Below are 20,498 nucleotides of genomic sequence, written 5' to 3' on the forward strand. Positions count from 1 at the left end.
GAACCCCTGGAGACATGAGGAGAACCTGCAAACTCCATGCAGAATGGCCCTGGCCAGATGGTGGATTTAAACCACCCCATGAAGTACAAAAGAAACTGAATGAATGAAATGTGCAGCCGTTGTCATGCATACCTTTATACACATGTAGGCTGCTGGGTATAATGTTACAGGAACGTTTTCTAATGCAAAAAACTGACAAAGCCATATTATAACTTTGTCTAGATAATAAGCAGGAGGCAGATGTTACTCATGGAAAAAGACTTAAAAATGTTATTTAAGATAAATCTCAGAACCTCGACGAGTAAAACCAAAACTGTCTGCATGCAGAAACAGTGGAACTTGTGTTTAAACATGTGAGAACCTAACTTTTAAAACATGTATTCACCTCCAGTGTCCCATAACTGTAACATAATTCATAGCACAGTGGTCGCAGCTCACCTTTAGATTAATAAGTTGCCTGCAGTGACTCTACAGTCGCCTTCAACTCTGCTGAACCCTTTTTGATCTTTTAATTTGTCGAGTACACTCTCATTAACCTCGCTTCAGGCAGAATTGTTCAGTAATTGAGTCTGATAAAAGCAGACAAACCAAGTTCTCTAGCAGTAAACAAAGGAGAAATAGCAGCCCCTCCTGGAGTTTGTGGAGAACGTTGGCTTTACTTTCAGCATGTAGCCAGAAACACAACCGCTAATGAATGCAGAATAATGCAGCAGTAAATGTTTGGAGACCCACTACGTTTACAAATGTGATGCACTGCAGATGACAGTCTTGCAGCGTACTGTCAAGTCTTAAAATTGTTATTGCAGGATCGTTTCATTAGCGTGTCCCATAAAGTTTGATAAATGCAAATAACCTGATGCTCAAACACATTAATAGAGAATCTGTTTGCTTATGTTTAGTGACAAACCACAAAGATCAAATGTTAAAGAAAATACAGTTTAATTAAAAATCTTAATGGCTTAGGCATGAAAACATTGTAACACAATGAATGCCGAGGATATTAAAAACACAATAAATAAAATATCTACATAGACAATAATAAAGCAATGAAGACAGTTTTTTTTAGTAGGCAAGTTCCTGTTGAGAAGGCTAGTTAACATGAATAAAGCGCACGCACACACTCCTTGTTAATCAGCGGATCAGAACCAACACACCGGCCGAGGTTACCGGCGACACTGAGAGAAAGCGTGTGAGACGGAGGAGCCTCTGGCAGTGATTCAGCAGGACAATGAGCCTTGAGTGCGTCATCACACATCAGGACTACAACAGTCCTGGAGTTAGTGCCATTTAGTTGGTTGCCTTGATACAAAACACCAAGACTGAGTGAAAACAAAGCTGAGGGGACTGAAGACACATTCGTGGTCTCTGTTCTGGGGCAACTCGAGGAAGATGAGGAGGAGGAGCAGCGCACGCACACGTTTTAAGATTCTTTTGGTTTGGGGCGATTAAAGCTGCAACATTTCTGTGGCATCACAGACAGCCAGAAAACAGCAGGACAACTCCAGGGTATTCTGGGTTCTTAACAGGATTTACTGGGTTTTTTTTCCTCCCCCTTAGCATCAGATTTAGAAATTTAGTAACATTTCTTTTCATTTAGTTCCGTTTGAAGTATTAGGTTTTTGCACTGTCTCCAAATCCAGCAGCACATTTATTGGGGGTGGGAGATCCTAGTGTCTGATAATTACGAGAAACATTTTTCAGATAAAGTTCATGTTTAATATAAGTCAATCACCCTTTGCCCTTTCACCCAAATCAGGGTTAAAGTTTGTTATTTTGACTTTAAAAAGTGGAGCTCTCTCTATTCTGAAACACTTTTAAGTCAGTTAAATTTTTTTAATCTAAAAAGGTAAATTTGCATAAACTGTAGTTCTGATATAGTGTTACCATGGTGAAATCAAGAGAGCGCTTGACCTGAAAACAATCTGCAGTAGTTTCCAACACATTTAAATGGTGAATGTGGAGGGGTTATTTTGGCTTGCCTGCTGGCATGTGCAAGTTGTGATGGACAGAAGGCACGTTTACTGTACATGTCGCTGCGGAGGAATGAAAAGGTGACCAGCTGACAGTGAGCTTCCTTTCACTGTCAGGCTCATTTGATTAAACTGGGTTCTTGTCATCTACCTTTAGGACTTGTAAGAACAACAACAAAAATCAGCCTATGGTTTAAATAATATTCATGCAGAAAAACATAAATGTTCCAGATGTTGCAACTCTTTTTGTGTTGTGTTTGGATTCAGATCAGATCACTGTTCTCCTTTAATGTCTTTAATCTGAATCTTTCTTTAGTTTCTTAAGTAGACAAACCAACAGCCCTCATGCAGGTATGACGCTGAATACCACCGATGGGCTCATCTCAGACGCTATAGGTGTGGTGATGCCTGGAAGTGGCAGCTGCTGAATTTTTTGGTCCATTGACAAGAAAATATAACCTGAGAGAAATCCAAACCTTTAAAGGGCTTTTTACGTGTCAATTTGGATATTTTATTGGCGCGTTAAGGACCTAAGGTCTCTGTGCACTGAAAAGCAGCAGTTCATAAAAGTATGTATGGGAAGAGTGTTGATCTCACCAGATGTTTACTTCTTAGCAGCTTTTAAAGAGGAGAAAAGGGGAGTAAAACTACACAGTAGCGTACATGAATCAGCGAAGCTGCACATGGTCACAGCAGGAATTTGGAGAAAGTCCCGTATCGTCAACTCAGACATTTTACAGGAAAGCTAGTATTTGTAATGGATTGCAACACTACAAGTATTACAATCTAAGTTCATCCTTAGTGGTGGTACCAGAGTTTTGGTGTGATGAAGAGCACGCATGCTTGAAATTTTACGCGAAGAAGTTAACGTGTTAGTAAAATTGGAGCAGATTGTTGATTTCTTTGTTTTTTGTACCAAAGTTAAAATAGAAGTCAGAGTCTACGAGTCCCTGTTCAAAGGTTTTGTGACAATTTCAAGCCAATTTATTCTGGGCATTTATTCCTGACCCATATAGGATAAAACAAAACTGATATTTAGTGATTTAAAAATCTGATATCAACAGTTTGTTTTTCTTTCAGCAGCCGAAATAAACAAATTTGTTATGCATAGTCTATACACACACAAATACAGACAATACATGTCATGGATCACTCGTTTACTCTCTCACTCTGCTCAGAACATTCCTGTTGCCAACAGGGAAGTTACAGAGTGCCCTCTGGTGGAAAACTACGAAACATCACGGATAAATCTTTGAAGGATGTTTCGCTCATCTAGTCTTTTCTTTTTAATTTCCATTTAGTAGCAGTTATATAGTACCAAGAGTGAAATATATCTGCAAATAGCTCAAATCAGCCCCCCAAAAATTGGCTTTCTAAGTTTGAAACTAGTGATCAGGAGCGTGTTTAGTGTTACCACTTGCGCATCTAGAAGCTGGCTATACAACACGTTTATCAGACCACCATCCAATGTAAGGTTTGTGCCCCAGCTGCTCTAAATGAACAGTGTTAGTATTTACCGAAATCATCTCCATACCAGTTAATCCACCAGTATAAACAAGCTATTTGATTGAAATTTTATTTTTAATGCTTGAATATAATTATTTTTGTTGTCCATTAATTTGGTTTAAATACAATTTTTTTTTTTTTAAAATTAAGATGCCACATACTTATTTTCTTGCATTCTTGCACAGAAAGTTTTTACTGGCTCACTGCTATGCCTGAAAAACATGAATTCTGTTCATTATTAACATTATAACTAATAATACAATTTTGTTTTAAAAAGTTTTTACAAATTTCTAAAACATGTTTTAGAAATTTGTTGGCATTTGTGACAGCTGTAATGTGTTGTAAATTGCTTTGACGGATTAATACAATCCTGAGATTTTTGTTGCCTTTCCCCAACATTCCTCCCATGAAGAGTTTTATGAACTGCAGAGTGACTGAAATCCACAAAATGGTCATACAGGACTGTGGACAGATGGAATTACCGCAGCTACATTCGAGTCATATCCAGAATTTAAAGTTAGAGGACGTAAACGAGCTCATCGAAGAATCAGAAAACAGATTTTAATATCTTAACTATGGTAGCTGTATGTAAATATGCTGCAGGAAACCGAAAAATATAAAGAAAATCCACTCTATGGAATGTCTGTGAGGATGGAGGAAGCGTGTCCTTTAGCATCTGCTCGTTACATATAACCTGGCTTATTACTGAGTACCTGAGTCCACGTGACTTCACCCCACTTTCAGTTTTTTGTTTTTTGCTTTAGGCTTTAGAGTTTGATGTGATTTCCCAGTGAACTGAGTGAAGCTGTTCTAAGAGCTTCTTTCGGTTAATAACTAAGAAACTACGAGCGTAGAGAGAAGCTTTGCGACTAAATAAACCAGCCTTCAGTGTCGGGCCACCTCTAGCGGGTGGCAGGAAACGATGGAATTAAAAAGAACTCAAACTCAGCCATTGTTAGTACTACGCACACCACAACACATTATGAGAGTACTTAAACATTAAATTTGTTATTTCATCATAGAACTATCACCGAACCTGGAGCTGACAGACGGCAACTGAATTGTGTTCACCTTGTCAGATACCATCGAAAACGGAGCGAGCCACAGCGACGCGTACGACATCGAAGCCCTGCAATACTGCACCGCGACTACACGTTCACATTCATCAGCACGAGCACGACTGCCACACAGTTAATCACCAGTTTCAGACCGTATCGCTACATATTCGTACGCCACGATTTGCAAAGAAGCCAGTAAAAGCACCAGACCGAGCGGCTGCAGGCAGTGGGACGCCCAGTCGGACACGACTATGTGCGGGGTACCTTCGCTGAACAAAGTCTGCACGGCTTTAACACTTAGCTTAATGAGAGCGTGCACGCAGACTGAGGGGAGACACTGCCGCAGCATTTAACTAACTCAGCGAATCACAGCAGGGTCACAGCAAGCCCATTTTAAAGGCTCCGATTCTCCATTTATGCTGTGTTCAGGTCATATCGGACTTACAGTTGACCTCTCACCTTTAAGGCCAAAACCCTCAATCTCCAAATGAATATTACAAGTAAAAGAGATTCTGAGACTGTAATTTCAGCCGCTTGACATTGTCTTTAACAATAGTCCCCCCACCCCACCCCACGTTGCTGTTTTCCCACTACAAATGACTTTGGATGAGATATAACATGGACGCAGCATCATCCCTCAGAGTAAAGCCTTCTGAAAGTACTTGTGGCCCTGCAGGAAAGTGCTTGGTAAATGATAATGGCACAGAGTGGAGAGAGACGAGACAGAGGATGAGCCTGCGCAAAGTGACTATGTGGCGATGTGCGCTGTGGAAGGGATGGAGACAAACTCGCGCAGGATGTTCTTGGCCGTCTCGAGGTTGTTCTGAGCGATCATCAGGGCCTTCTGGATGTCCTGGATGGAGTAGCCTTGGGATATGAGGCATTCAATCTCCCCGTTTAGGGCCAAGCTTCCAGGACCTGAAGGAGGAATAGTCGGAGGTGGAACAGGGGAGGCAGATGAGGAGGGGCCAGGGAGGTCTGGCGGCGGCGGAGGTGGCTCGCGGTTTAACGGACGAGGCCGTCGGTCAGAGTTGGCTCGCCGCGGGAGAGGTTTTGGGGGACGTTCGGGGTCGCCGCCTGCTACAAACATACCTGAAACAAATGAGAGAAAATGAAAGAAAAATAAGAAACGTGATGAGTCAAATACAAAATAAACACGTCAAATACACATTTACATTGACACATGAGCACTGATGAGTAGATGATTTGTGGGAAAAATAATTTAATATTTGCCTTTATAACCAGACATTTGCTAACCTGAAACATCTGAGAAACAGAAACATTTAAGAAGTCCTTAAAAACTGTTAAAAGTATCCGCACTCTGAAAAAACTAAAACACTGGATAAATCATCTGTAACAGTCTGTGAAAGGCAAAGAAACAGCATGTGCCACAGAAATAAAACTTGCAGGAAAAAAGGCCTTTAGGTTATCACTGACATTAAAGTTCTGGCTTCAAAATAACTGTTACCAAGCAAACTGCCAAGCAGTGACACTTGCTCCTAGAATGAATGTGGCTTCCTAACAGAAGGCTGATTGGTCCAAACTACCTGTAGTTCATCTAGAAGCACATAGCTTCAAGCCTGGCACGATGGATTCTGTTGCAACTTTGACCTCATGAATCGCCTGAGCAGTTTCACAAGCTGGCCTGACATGCAGCACTATGTGTTCGAGTATCTATGAAAGCAATTTCCATCACTGACTTCAGTGTGGTTAAAGCAGTAATTTGCTGAAGCCAAAGTTAAACAAGAAGTTTCAAGTTACATTCATGTAGCCTAATTACTTCTCAAATTAATATTCATTTGTCCACCACTACAGAGTCTAACTAAAACTACTTTTCTGTTTGGACTTTTTGATTTTTCTTTAATTGTGATTAGCTTCAATGCCAAAAAAATTGTTTGGCACTTTTTGTTTTATTTCCAGCCTGAGGAAAAATGCTCAATAAAACAACATTAATAGCGTGGACAACAGAGAACTGGATGTCACCGGTTTGTTCGTGCATCATCTTGAAGCCCCAAGCTGAGCATACTGGTGATCACTATTAAAATATAAATCACGCTGTGTTCAGTACGACGTAACTAATGACCACAACTCCCTTTTTGAAACCAGAAATTTCGCCACCTGCTGATCATTAGAAATTAAAAAAGGGGGGAGAAAAAAAACAAAACAAAAAAAAAAAACAAAAAAAAAACCCACACATACTGGGATCTACTGCAGAGTCTATGTTGAGATTACTGAAGGCTGAAGAAGGGCCGCCGATATCTGACAGGGCTCTTCTGGCGGGGGCAGGAGGGACCACTGGTCTGGGAAAGTCATACTCGTAAACATCCTCCACACTGGCCTCCTCCTTTTTGTCCGGCGGAACAGCTGAATGCTGAGGAAGGTCTTGGAGGGGGAAAAAAATGTAAATAAAAATGAGGTTTTACACTGATATTCTTAATTCTGTGATGTCAGTTTATCCACTACTACTAGAACAAATAGTCCGATTACTGTTAGTAATCCACAATGATCAAGCACTTCCCATACACTGAAGAGAGAAACTGAGAACGTTACCCAGCTCAGAGTTCTGTGTCGTCTCCGACGAGCCAGCCTGGGCCTGGATGTTACACATGGATTCGTAAACCTGGGGGTCCTCAGAGTCACTGTCCCCCACCTCACTGCAGGCACACAGCGAGACGGAGAGAGATAGAGGAATCATTTAAAGGGGAACAAACTGTGCTTATTTTCATTTAAAGAATCTTATTCTTGGACTCAAATAGTTTTCCATGATTTTAAATAAATAAATAAATAAATAAATAAATAAATAATGCCATTTATACTTTCAGGCCACCGTCCCCTTAAAGTCAGTTTTCTTCTGATAGGATGCCCCTTGCAAACAGCAGGTTTGAACTGTAGGTGGTTGGGGACAGAGCGGTGTGCCTGGAAAGTCTGCATCCTGAGCCCCTTACACTTAACTCATAATCTGAAATTTTGTCTAGTTACCATGGTAACACTACATGACCAAAATAAACAAAAAGAAAGGAAAAAGTATTAGAAGCAGATTTTGAAAAGGGCCATTGTTGGCGATCCTTTATGCCTGACTCTTACACAAACTAATCCTCACAGAGAAAGTAATATTCTCAATGACTGAATCTACACTTTGTAAGCTAAATCACCAAACCTCTGATCAAAAACTCATCATTTCAGTGTGCTAACATCACAAATAGACCGCTAAACATCTAGCTCTACTTCAAACAAAAATCCACCAATCACACAGAGGTATGAATGCTTCCAAATATTACACATTTTAAGCCTAATTAGTCATGCATGGACCCAGTGAAGGCATCTTTGTAGGCTCACACCACAACTTTCAGCTCTCGAGTTTTAAAATTTAAGCAGATTTCCTATCCATTCGAATTCCCTACATTTTAGACACTTTCATCATTTTAATCAAAGAGACAAGCTGAGATGCAGCTGCCGTCATCTTCAAGCAATGCCCTTTAAATTATTTAAGGAGGTGAAAAACAGCAAGTAAGTGAACGAGAGTTCTGTCTAAGGAATGGGAACCTCGAGAGCACCCTGCTGGACAAAATACACAGCTTCAGATTTGAGGGTTGCATTACTGTGTGTCAGACTATCCCTTTAACTTGTTTATAGACCAACTTCCTCACTTTTCACTCTACGAACTGTTTGAAATTCACTTGTAACCTTTCCCAGCGAGATTTTTCTCTGCAATTCACTATACAATTACATAACCACACACATAAGCACATTTTATTACCTGCTGGAAGGTCTGAGCATGTTTGTTGATCTGCTGGTATTTCCAACAACCCAACATCTATATTTTTCCCTTAAAGACAGCGCCATATAGTCCTGTTCCAAAAGACAGCACACCCTGGAGCTTCAAGTCATCTGACCTGATCTGGTGTAAAGTTCTTCCTTTTACACTATACATACTCCATTAATAAGATGACAGTGGGACCAACTGTGTCATTTTTATGCTCCCTTTGGGTCTGATTTTCTTTCACTTGTAGTCTAAATCCAGTGTTGTCTATTTTTTTCCTTACACTGTGATACTTTCAATGCTGTTAAGCTGTGTTCTTCTTCTGGTCATTGATTATGTTTGGCCTTTAAAAACTGAGTCAGAATACTAAAACTAATCCAGAAACCTAAAAATATGGGAAATAAATAGCCCACATGTTAAGTGTCAATACGTTCCAGCTGCGGAGAAGCCTTTAGAGGTCATTTTCCTGAAAAACATTCTTCTAATAGAAGCAACTTCATCCCCCTTGCTGTTCCGTTTACCTGATGTCATTGTGGTTGTTTCCCTGGGTTGGTGGTGGGGGCACCAAGGAGCCTGTTATTACCCACGGGGCACCGGAAGCTGGAAGGGATGTGGGACTCATGTACTCATTATCTTCACCGTCTGACGACAGCTTCTCCCCGCTGGACACCGCTGACCCTGGCAACGACCTGAGCAAAGGTAGACATCACAGAGCGTGTTTTTTCTCATCAGTCGTAAATGACAAATTTGAGAAATCCTGAAGGAGACACAAAACGCAAACACACTGACAGTTTTTTTTTTTTTACTAGTTCTAGAAATATATGAAAGGCATCATTTTGATAGATCAGAACACTGATGTGGCTCTACATTACATCACCAAAACAAATGTTAAGAACGCTGCTGGCAAGGTCGAAGAAAGATGGAAAAATATCCATTCGCTCCTCATCAGTTCTTGTCTCACTACATTATTTCCTGTCTACTACACCTTAGTGCAGCCAGGCAGTACACAGCATTGATCGCCGTCTGCGGTTTGCTCCCCTCTGCGCCGGCTCCGTTGCTCTGAGGGATGGACGACGGGGCCTTCGTTGCAGGGCGTGGCACCATGTAGTTGGCTGCCCAGGCTGGCTGGTCCGGGGTGGAGGGGAGGGGTCTCCTTTGGAGTCTGGATTCCTGGCCGACCAGGGAGGGGCGCTCCGGTGGGGGAGGAGGGGGCAGCTCTCTCAGTGCTGGAGGCAGAGGTAGAGGCTTGTCCCTGTGAGTGGCTACCATCTGGGTCAGAAGACACAGTACAGGATGTTTTTTGTTAGAGATGTGAAGACTCAAGTACACACACACACACACACACATCCTATTTTGGTATTAACAATAATTGTGTTAGCAGGGCTGGCAGCACACTGGAGGTTTAATAAAAAGGCGTGACTATTAATCTTTAAGTCACACGCAAACAATTGAGCAGTTGTGAATACCAACACTTAGCCAATTCACATAATTTCCAGGAATCTGCAGCCACATTAACACATGATTATTTTTGACTATCAAATGGACATCTGACACACACTGTGGTAACTTCAAGGCTTCTAGGAAATATTGACTAAAATATACTTGGGCTCATTACAGCTTTATCTCACAGGCTCTTTTGATCACAACTAAAACTATAAATGCTCTTTTCTAGAGAAGATATTCATTAGATATTTATATCGTTAGCCATTCATATACATTCATTTATTGATATAAAAAGTGAGTTAAAGCTGGTAATAGGAGGTGGTTAGTTTGTGATATTACTCTGACCTAAATGTACTGCTCTTGTAATGAAGTTTGCGTCCCAGCAGCAGGTGTTGGCCTTAACACTTTGCATATGACTTCCATATGATTAAGCAGTTATTACTTCTGGTTCAACTGTATGTTTGCACAGGGCTCTTCTTATAGGCACTATTCAGAGGGAAAATATTTCAGTGACCGGTAAGTCTTGAATGCACCTTTGGCCAATGCAAGTGTTTTTCTAAAAACTATTTTTCCACCCTTTGAATTCTTTTCCACAGCTAGTCGGTCTCAAAGTCTTTTGTCTTTAGTGCACTCAGGCGTGTACTTACTTTGGCTGTGGCTCCCTGACTCAGTGCACTAAGGGAGGCAGAGGACCTCTGCTGTAAGAGGTCCAGTCGCGGAGGCACCGGAGGCAGCTGAGACACTGGAGATGGAGGGCGCTCCACCTGCACACCCACACATTGATTTACAGATTTTGTAGCAGATGAAGTGCTTGTAATATTCCTCAGCGATATTTACACGATAAGGATCACTCAAATCACCTTTCATTCCTTTTCTGATGCTCTGCTTGAACTTGAGCAGGTCATCTTGACCATATCTATTAGCTAAATTTACTGAGTTGTTGTAGCAATTACCTGATTAATTATGTGCATTAATAAGCAATCGAACAGCTGCGTCTAATAAAGCACCCAGTGAGCGTCTAAATATATGTACGTGCTCGTCTTACTTTGGTGCAGGCCAGCCTGCTCATGACAAGTTGCTGGTCTTCCAGCCGATCATCCTCTTCCTCTTCGTTGCCTGCGGCTTCTGCTCTGCTCGACCCCTGGAAACCAGCAAAGGAAGCCCCACTGGCCTTCGGGTGAAAGGGGTCCACTACAATAGGCTCCGTGCCTTTAATCTCACATCGGCAAAACGGGCAGCCCTGACCCTCCGATTCCTGAAATGCACACACACAGAAAGACACAGCAAGGTTAGGAGGTAAAGGTAAAGGAGCAGACTGAAGCTTTCATCATTTGTAAAAGGCTTTGCTTTGATTTAAACCCAAATTACAGCTGCAAGTCTTTTCAAGAATGAAAGCTGAAGGAGGAAACCATGAAAACTACCACAAAAAGAGTCAACCTGGATAGGATGAATTATAATGTAAATAAAACTGAAGATGTCAAATAAATGTTGTACATCAAAGATCTGCAGAAGGAGCACTTCAACAAAAACCATGTCTAAAGAACTCTGCAGTCATGCTGCGATTAATTAATCTGTTAAATTAGCCCGGAGAGCATTTCTGTCGTGAAAGCAGAGTAGTGAGAACAACACGACTGTGCTTGGGAAGACAACGATTATATTGTTCGTCTGATGTCAACCACAATCAAAATAAATTCCATATAAGGAAGTCTAAAGTCCAAAGTCCATCAAGAATAAACAGCACATCAAATTAATTCACTTAATCACTCACTCATGGCAAACAAGTCCTTTGTGTCACTCTTAGCAAGTCTATGTTCCCAGCCAGTAAAGTCTATTTAATCTTTTATGTTTGAAGAGGAAAAGTTGTTAGTTGTTAGTAACAAGAAGGATTTTATTAAAGGAAGTACAAAAAGAAAGTGCTTCAGCTTCACTGACTGTAAGATCACGTTAATAAAACAATAAAGTTACAGCTACACGTGACCTCGGTGCGTTGGTCCAGTCGTCACCTTGTTGTGTTTTTATCAGCACCCTCGTTAACCTGATCTCACTTTAGATTTATTCTTAGTGCCGATTGGCTGCTGAAGCTTGATGGTTAGTAACTGGAATCTCGGTCCCTCCCCTCTGCCTTTCTGTTGCTACAGGCCTGTTTTTTGATTTTGTTTTTGGTTCTTAGTTAAAAAAGGAAGAAAAAAAGTAGTTTAGGGGTGACGCCTGAAGCAGACAGTCTGGTGTGGTTCGTTCATGGTCTCCTTCCTCTTTTGTTTGTTTGTTTTAGCCGGAGTTCTTTTGCTTCCCTTTGTTTCACACTTTCATTATTAAAACTCAGCAGCACTGTGGGATCTTATGGCTCAAAGAACCGAACGTATAAGTTTGGGGACTGCAACAGTTACACTGAGGAACATGACACGACTCCTCTACTGCAAGAACTACTACTAATAATTTTTTAAAAAAAGAAAAAAGACATTATACTTAAGTTTAAACATGCAGATCAGAGAGTGGAGTAAAACACTTGCAATCTGAAAATGAATCTAAATCAAAGACTTATTATTAATTGACCTATTTAAAAAGGCACCATTGAACACAAAAAACGGAATTTAAAGAAAATTCTACAGCAGGAAAAAGAAGATCCCTGTCAGGATTTATCGAGCTGCTTCAAATCAGTGTAATAAAAGTTTATAGTTTAAATGGAGAGGTGGCAGATAAGGTCATACCTGCCAGGCGGTCAGACACGAGGTGCACATCAGGTGTCTGCACGGCTCGATCTTCACATCCTTGTCGTTCTCTGCACAGATCTTACAAAGCTGGAAAGTAGAGCCCATCTCGCAGTAGAGTTCGTACTGCTCCTACACAGAGAAACGAGGGAAAGAGGGAGACCGTTCAACACCGGCTGCTCATGTTACTCTCATCCTGTAGAGATTTATTCCTAAAAATCTGTCATTTTATGCATCTGTATTTGTTCTCTGCATTAAAAACATGCATGCACATGAGAAACAAACCTGAGTAACTTTGATGTGATCCTGTGGAGACGGTTCACACAACCCTGTCAGGTCTGGGTTCTGTGCACGGCCATCTGGGAAAAGATAGCTGGAGAACCACGGCGCACAGAAACGCAACCAAGTCACGAAAAAAGGGTCAGTTTCAGATTTTATAAATCAACAGTAAGAAACAACAACCTCGCCATGTTTTTACAATTCATCGAGGCTGCCAAACAATTTCTCATTATAAAATCCTTAAAAAACAACAAAACAGGTCTGTTTCTCTGCAGGATGACACAAACTAGTTAATTATACATCGATTGTGACACCATTTTATCCACACTCTCCAACCTGTTCCTCGTAAGGTTTTTTGTTAAATTTTGAGGAACTACTACAAAGACTCCACCCTCCACACTATTAATTCAGTAACCTAAAGTAACATGTACTCAGCAGGCTGAAAGACAATACCCTCCCCTGACAGCTTGCAGTTTAATAGTGCTATAAATCGACACTAAATACTAGTTCATTGACCCCGATGATATTCGACTCACAATCCCTCTCTGTATCCATCAATGAGTGCTTGGAAGAGTGGTTTGTTATGCGGGATGGTCTGCAGGATGTTCCCATCAGCTGTCACATAGCCAATTGCCCACTGGCCCAGCCGAGTGCAGCTCAGCCTGAAGATATAGCTGTGGGAGAGAGTTATTTCAACCAACAGCTACAAACTCCTGCAACAAAATATTTAATACAGTAGGAATTTCCCCCCAAAAGTATTATAGGATATATCTGATCTGTGAGGCCTACCTGCCAGGTTTGTGGATGAACCTGTGCAGTCGAGCCTTCACCTCATCGTAGGTTAAGAAGGCCATATAACCAGGGTGTGTAACAGCCAGGCTGTTCCAGTTCCTTAGAAGAGATGACCATGGCTGCAAGACACAGATTCACAAATGCAAACATTTTATTTATGTTGTGTACATCGGCTGTTTTGAAGTTGAATTCACAACAAAAATCAGGTATGAGACTATAATGCATATAGGACAGAAGATCTGTTTGCAGCAATAAAATTACAAACACCAACTCTGATCGCTGGCAACACTACAGAAAAACATATGCGAGTGGGTTCAGACCCTGCTGCTGCATTTACACAGGAGAGACTAAGCTGGACTCAAATTTAAACAAATAAACAAATTTAAGCGTCCTCATGTAATTCACCGCCTTTGCACTTTAATAACATTTTAGTAAACTGTGCAGTTTTACAGTGAACTACTCTGAATGCTTTGTGACGTACCTGAAAGAGCCTTGTAAAGATGTCAAACTCGAAGACAGAGATGTAATCGTTACAGGTGAGGTCGATAGTGGATTTGAGCGCCATGGCCTCCAGACCTGAGCTAATAGGGTGAAACTCATGAAGAGCCTGCCGAAATGTCCTCCATGGCACTATAGTCCTGGGTAGAAGGGAGGGAGAGGAAACAAATGTTTGTTGTGGGAACATTGCCTTTCACTATTAGTTAAGACAGAATTTGGGGTTAAACAGAACCTAAAATGTAATAAAATTGCAGATTTGCTAAGCTAACACCTAGCTAACAAGGCAGCAGGCCTTTATAAAGACACAACTCTAAATATATACACAGGTGTATTTTTAGTTGACTAAAGGGGACCTGGTATGCTTTTCCTCAAATACACACACTCAACTGTGACTTTATTAGATACGTGTGTTCAACTACTGATTAATACTAATATCTGAGCATGACAGCAACTCAGTGCATTTATGCATGCAGACACATATGTATATGGTTACTAGGGGTGTGGGAAAAAATCGATACTGTGAAGTATCGTGATATTTTGTTTGCTAATAATGTATCGATACAGGGACAGCAGAAATCGATATTTTGTTACCAAAAAAAGTTTTTGTGGAATGGAACATGCTCTGACTTCAGAGCATGTTGATCCTTTTTCTGAGCAAAAGATTAACTTTTTTTTGGCAGCAATAAACATGACAGTTTACTTATTTTAATTTAAGACATTTTTTATTTTAATTAAGTTTAAAACTTTTTTATTTAATGTAAAATTATATTTTGTTTTCATTTACTTTCAAATTCTTCAGTTGCTGAAGGGGCTGCATAGTTTTCATAAATTGCATAGTTCAGAATAGCTATAATTGTACCAGATGGTTGCATTCAGTTAAGTTGGACTAGACTGTAATACAAACCGTTCAGTTTGTCAACAATAAAACTGACTGAAATGAGAGAAAGACTGAGTGTGAGACTTTGATATTAGATAAAATGAATATTGATAAAGTTTACCTTTATGTACAGAATCTGAATATCGCAAAATATTTTAAAAAATTGCAATAATATCATATCGTGCATTAAGTATTGTGATAATATCGTATCGTGGGATGTATGGTGATTCCCACCTCTAATGGTTACCACTGCCTGCTTAAGTTCAAACTGAGCAGAATGTGGGAGAAAGAGCGATTAAAGGACTTTGAATGGGACATGCTTGTTGGTGCTGCTCTGAGCATTTCATAAACTGCTGATCTGCTGTGATTTTCCCCCCACAAACATCTCTAACATCTTTTGATAGCTGCTTTCAGTAAAATAACATATCAGGTGATACAGCTCCAATCAAACTGGTTTTCTAAACATGACAGTAAGTAACATCCAAGCAATAGCATTCAAATGGCCTCCAGAGTCCAATAGGGAAACCTGGGTATGTGGCAGCAACCTTATGATCCTGTCATGTCACTATAGACCAAAATCAGCAAGGAATGTTTCCAGCACCTTGTTGAATCAATGCCACAAAGATGAAGGCATCTCTGAAGCAAGGTGCCCCTAATAAAATGGCTGGGATGCTCACAGTCAAAGGTTCAAATCATGAGGTCATCTTACGTAGCCTTAACTCATGACCCCAAAACCCAGACCTCCCACTGCTATAAATGCTCAGTTTCAGCGCTTTTGTTGTGTTTTTTTTACTTTGCGTATGTATGTTGCCCGTGAATGTGACTATGCTAATATGGTAATCTGACTTCTGTTTAAATCTTTTGTTTGCAAGAGGCAGGAAGCAGTAAGTAAGATAAAACTGCTTGTATCAGCCAGAGATGAACTGGAATCGATGGCCAGCATGACATAAATAAGGATTACTGTGAAATATGAGTCATTCGAGCATCACCCAAGAATAAGAATAAAGAGCTGAAACAAAAACTCACTTGTCCCCGAATGACCTTCTCCAGAATTCAGCAGCATCAGCTTTGGTAATCCTGAAGTTGTCACCCTGAAATAGGCCATTGGGGAAGATGGCTTTTAACTCCGCTAGCATGTGACTGAAGATCAGAGACAGCTTGGTAAGGTTTCGCCTAAGTGAGAGAAAAGGAAGAGAGACAATTAAAGGAAACCGTAGCAACAAGTTAGTTACAGGTATCATCAGCCTAATGTCTTTAGTATTCTATAACGCCATGTTCGGTTTTAAATAAAAAGGGGAAGTTACACTTGCATGCACACAGAAATAGAAGTTTTCAGCAGCCAGACACTTTCGAGTACAAAACAATCAGGCGGAATCAAAGATGGTACCACTCGTCTCGTACATTTCCCTCTCCTCTGGCACATTTTATGGATCTACAGTTAATTTTTTTCCTCTTTCTCAACAAACACAATAGTCAACTGGACATTTTCTTCTTCGCTTTTTTCTTTTTCTGCTGTTGAAACAACTGGTGTTATTTTGTTAAATGCATATAAAGCACTTTCTGTAAAATTACTTGTGGCCGGCTGCACCACCTCCCAGATAAACGAACCCCATTCCTGACAACTCAAGTGTCAAATTTATAAAAATATGTCCACTTAGAGCTGAAATGATGAACATAACTGCAGAAGAAGGGAAGCAATGTTGAAAATTGACATTTACACTTGCGTTTGCTTTACATTTGAAGATAACTGGTTTGAGCAGTCTACACGAAACGCTACTTTTCAGAGGAAGTGAGTCCACCCTCACTGGGGTTGAACATAACCAGTGCGGGTGCATAATCTAGTCCAAACTTGTTTTGCTTTTTTAAACAGTAAATCAGTTTAAAAGGAGGCACAAGGTGACACATGACAAAAAACTGAACCAAAAGTCGCAGACGCATACTGAGCACAGCCAGTTGGGCAACGACTTTTTAAAATATATATGTTTATGACATCGTCTGAGCATGACCTCAGCTTTGAAGGTTCAATTAAAAGGCTTTCCGATGACCTATACATGCATTTGCTAATGCCAACACAGCTGTTTGTGTAGAACATCTTACACTTGATAAAAATTCAGTGCGTAAAAGGAAGGATGAACTTTTGCTTAGCAAAGACTTTCTGAGAAGCAGAGGAAGTACACATGATTGCGAAAGTGCAATCACTTCCCTATAAAGTTCACTTTGCTTCATATGGTTTGATTTAATCGCAGCGATGGAAACTTGTAAGAACATTTCGAGAAAAAAGACAAACTTTTTCAATACTTCAAATTAATATTTACAAAAAGATTGCATGTTTAATGTTATAGAGCTTAAATGACATCAGCAATTCCAGTAGTTTTCTAGTCATTTTAAATGCACAGAGTTAGAGATGTGCAAGCATGCCGCTTTTTTTTTTTTTATCTTTTTAATCATCTGATGGAGAAAAAAAAATAGCACACAAAAAATCTCAGTATGAGTTGTATTTCTTGGGTAGTTTAGAAGGTTTTCATTAAGAACCCATTTTTTATTTTGGTTAAAATAAAAATAAAAAAAGTCAGCCAATGCTGACAGCAGACCTTCAGACAAAGGTGGTCCATTAGTGAAGCTTTTATTCTATTTAGGTAACGATCTTTATTAATGTGATCATCAACATCTGTGCTTTCCAACTATTTCATGTCAAAACAGATGCTGTGAAAAAGCTCAGTTCTGTGCTCCATAGGACAGAGACGGTCTCGAATTATCGTACCATCATGAGCTTAAGGGATTATTTTATTGATAGGAAGCCAAGAAAAACAACGATTAGCTCTTTAACTGTGCCATGATTCAGATACTCCCTGCTTCACAGCTTTTGCATCCTGGCTTTCTGCTGGTGCAATATTCCGTTTCCCCCCACAAAGATGAATCGTTTTGACCAGATATAACGTGCGCCTACCTGGGCTGGGAGTTCTCCTCGTACATCCTCTCCTTGGCCTCCTTAAAAAGGCTCATGGTCTGCTTCGTCTTGTTCGTCAAGTTGTCGATGACCACGCGGAAATACTCATTCTCGCCGAGGATCTCTATTTTGCCCTCATACCTGGACAGAATGGTGCGTAAATGCTGGTAGGTATCCGGCAAAAGGTCCAGGATGTAGGGCGGGCTGTTCTTCAACGCCACCTTGGGGTTCTGGCACAGACGTACCACCTGGACAGAGAACGCAACGGCTCAGAGATTTTTTTATTTTTTTTAACTTGCAAACAACGAAAAAACAAAAAACAATAAAACAAACAGGATTAAAACCTTTAGCTGTGGCAATGCGAGATGCTGCAATGTGCATGTTTCACAAAGTTTGTCTAAGTATGGTACTGGAGAAAAGCCTGAGGTCATTTAAATACAGGACTAACCAGTTTAATACTCAGGGCGCTTAAAGAGACCTCACAGATTTCGTGACAGTTTTCCAGCTAGATCATCAGCTATCGCACGCAAGTTTGGATATGGATGTGTCTATAAATTTTAAGCTCATAAAACTGGGTCACGATTTTTGCAATGTGATGTTACTGGACAAAATTGCCATTCTTACAGATGTCATGGTTTGAAGTTTCAGCCAATATTTCCTAATGTTTATGATGATAATGTTCTTGATAAAGTCTTTTCGGTAATCGGAGAATAATGCGGCACAAGCTGTAGATCAAAGTTTGACCAGGAACTGTTTCTTTAATCTGTGACGGACATTTACTACCCGACTAATCACCTGACAACTAAGGTTACTTATCAAATTGCACTCAATTATGCTCCCATACCCACCAAATAACTTCCAATATATTGTGACCATAAACATGAAATGGCTCATAGTACAATAACACGTTGAATACCTAAAATTTGCATCAACTTCACCAGAAACTTAGCTGTCACTATTCATTTAAGTGCATCTTTTCCCCACGTTGCTGTGGACCAACTGTGCATGCAAGTAGGGTTTTGTTTCTTTTTTGCATACATTTGCACACTCACTCTTTATATCAGATCCAGCCCTTCCCCCAAACCCTCGGATTCCTCATTTTGCTACTTTGATGGCAATGTATTCCCACAATACAACTTTACAGCAAGGCAGTAAAAATTTTCAGCACCCAGCCCTGAAGCATACCACCCAGGTGTGAAAGCTTTTGACCTCAAACGTGCCATTTACAAGCACAGGTGTAAATGAGTCTGCACAGAACACTGCACATGCATGCCGTGGTTCACTCTCTATTATCTGATGCACTGTTACTTCCTACATCAGCTCACTTGCATTAATATCTTGTGAGCTCTTGTCTCACCATCTCTCTGCACTTCCCGCTCATCTGATTTAGTTATAGCCAACTGCAAAAGAAAGTAAATAGGCTGCAATGACTATAGAGAACCTTGCTTTGCCCCTGCAACATGTACACCTCTTCTTATCCAATACTAAATATAGGGTGTCCTCTTAGGGATATGAATGTGACCTAATTCAGGAGAAATGACCCCAATTAGACAATCAGACACCACTGTACTCCAGTTTTAGGCTTCAGGTTTAGACTGCTTTAAAGGTTATTGTTTAAAATTTAAGCCAAAGCACCTTCCTGTGTGGATGTCCTGGAGGTTATTCATGTCATGCAAAGGGAATTAGTGATGATTCAATATAACCGCAGTTTCACGCTAAGTGAAGGAGCATATGGAAAAGTTGAGCTAAATCTTTTTTCAATATGTGAGAAAAGAAAATCAGTTAAAGTGGCCTTGCATTTGTCTCTGATGTCGAGTTACAGACAAAAAGAAAAAAAGTCAAGTAAGAAGTTTTTCGTTTACTGTTTCAAACCCCTTTCTTGTAAAGGATTTATTACCGGAAAACCACTGTCAGTACCTTATCCATGAGTTTCCAGCATTTTTCCACCATTTTCTTGTCGACCACTGCGGGCTGGTGAGGCTGGAGAGCTTGCTGGTGAGGCTGAAAGGCGTCCTTCATCAAGCCGATGAGACCGGCGCCCCTTCTCGGATTTCCGGCCATTAATTCGGTCGGTGACCGGGGGTTAGCCCGGGGCTGGGGGTGGGTGGCTGACAACCGAAGATCAGTTCTTGACACGTTTTCAAACAAAACGATCGCTGTCTTCGTGCCCTGCCTGCACTCAACACTGGTAATAATTTGTCATGCAGAGGCTGTCCATGAGCAGAACAAAAAAGGCAGTGTGTACACTGTACGCGATGCAGCTAGCTAACAAGCTACATTTGAAAAGCCACTCAGTTTGATTCCAAGCTCAGGACATGCTCACCGTGTTGCTTAATCTGTCCTCAAAAATAGACCTACCGCCTCCCGGCGACGGCAAGTCAAATCTCCCCCTGAGAAATCAGCCCGGCTTATTATAAACTCGGGGCGTTAATAAGCCACACAGCGCGATTAACAAACAGGTTGAGAAGCGGATCCAGCCAACAGCAAGCCAGCAGCTAAAGTAAACAAGGATGTCCGGCCGTACCTTCAAAGTAAAAGCACGGTCAACAAACACGCAGAACCTGGGAAAATTAAAACTGGCTTAACGTAAATTACCTGTAATAGAGCCAAATAGCCAAAGTTATAATAATTAACTGAAACTAAACTAAGAACTAAATCTA

At 40.7% G+C, this 20,498-nt stretch overlaps 1 protein-coding gene across 1 annotated transcript; it reads right to left on the reverse strand.

The window, feature by feature from the left end:
- Nucleotides 1-5,135: 5,135 nt before the first annotated feature.
- On the reverse strand, nucleotides 5,136-20,344 carry LOC113031100 (E3 ubiquitin-protein ligase CBL-like). Its single transcript, XM_026182989.2, has 15 exons — nucleotides 19,756-20,344; nucleotides 17,839-18,086; nucleotides 15,918-16,064; nucleotides 13,998-14,154; nucleotides 13,514-13,635; nucleotides 13,261-13,398; nucleotides 12,731-12,818; nucleotides 12,446-12,577; nucleotides 10,783-10,992; nucleotides 10,385-10,501; nucleotides 9,280-9,563; nucleotides 8,816-8,983; nucleotides 7,085-7,188; nucleotides 6,734-6,916; nucleotides 5,136-5,626 (listed from the first exon to the last, which is right to left on the reverse strand). Exons 1-15 carry the CDS (start codon nucleotides 19,897-19,899, stop codon nucleotides 5,283-5,285), a joined length of 2,586 nt encoding a protein of 861 aa, XP_026038774.2. The 5' UTR covers nucleotides 19,900-20,344; the 3' UTR covers nucleotides 5,136-5,282.
- Nucleotides 20,345-20,498: the final 154 nt, after the last annotated feature.

This window comes from Astatotilapia calliptera, chromosome 10, assembly GCF_964374335.1.
Source record: "Astatotilapia calliptera chromosome 10, fAstCal68.1, whole genome shotgun sequence".
NCBI classification, from domain to species: Eukaryota; Metazoa; Chordata; class Actinopteri; order Cichliformes; family Cichlidae; genus Astatotilapia; species Astatotilapia calliptera.

What these genes read in the sequence shown, in the direction of transcription:
- LOC113031100 (XM_026182989.2), bottom strand. Translation starts at nt 19,899, where the DNA reads ATGGCCGGAAATCCGAGAAGGGGCGCCGGTCTCATCGGCTTGATGAAG. An exon ending in GCAGGCTGGCCTGCACCAAA is followed by an intron (nt 10,502 to 10,782) that starts GTAAGACGAGCA and finishes GTGGGTGTGCAG; the next exon opens with GTGGAGCGCCCTCCATCTCC. An exon ending in TACTGCCTGGCTGCACTAAG is followed by an intron (nt 8,984 to 9,279) that starts GTGTAGTAGACA and finishes ACCTTTGCTCAG; the next exon opens with GTCGTTGCCAGGGTCAGCGG.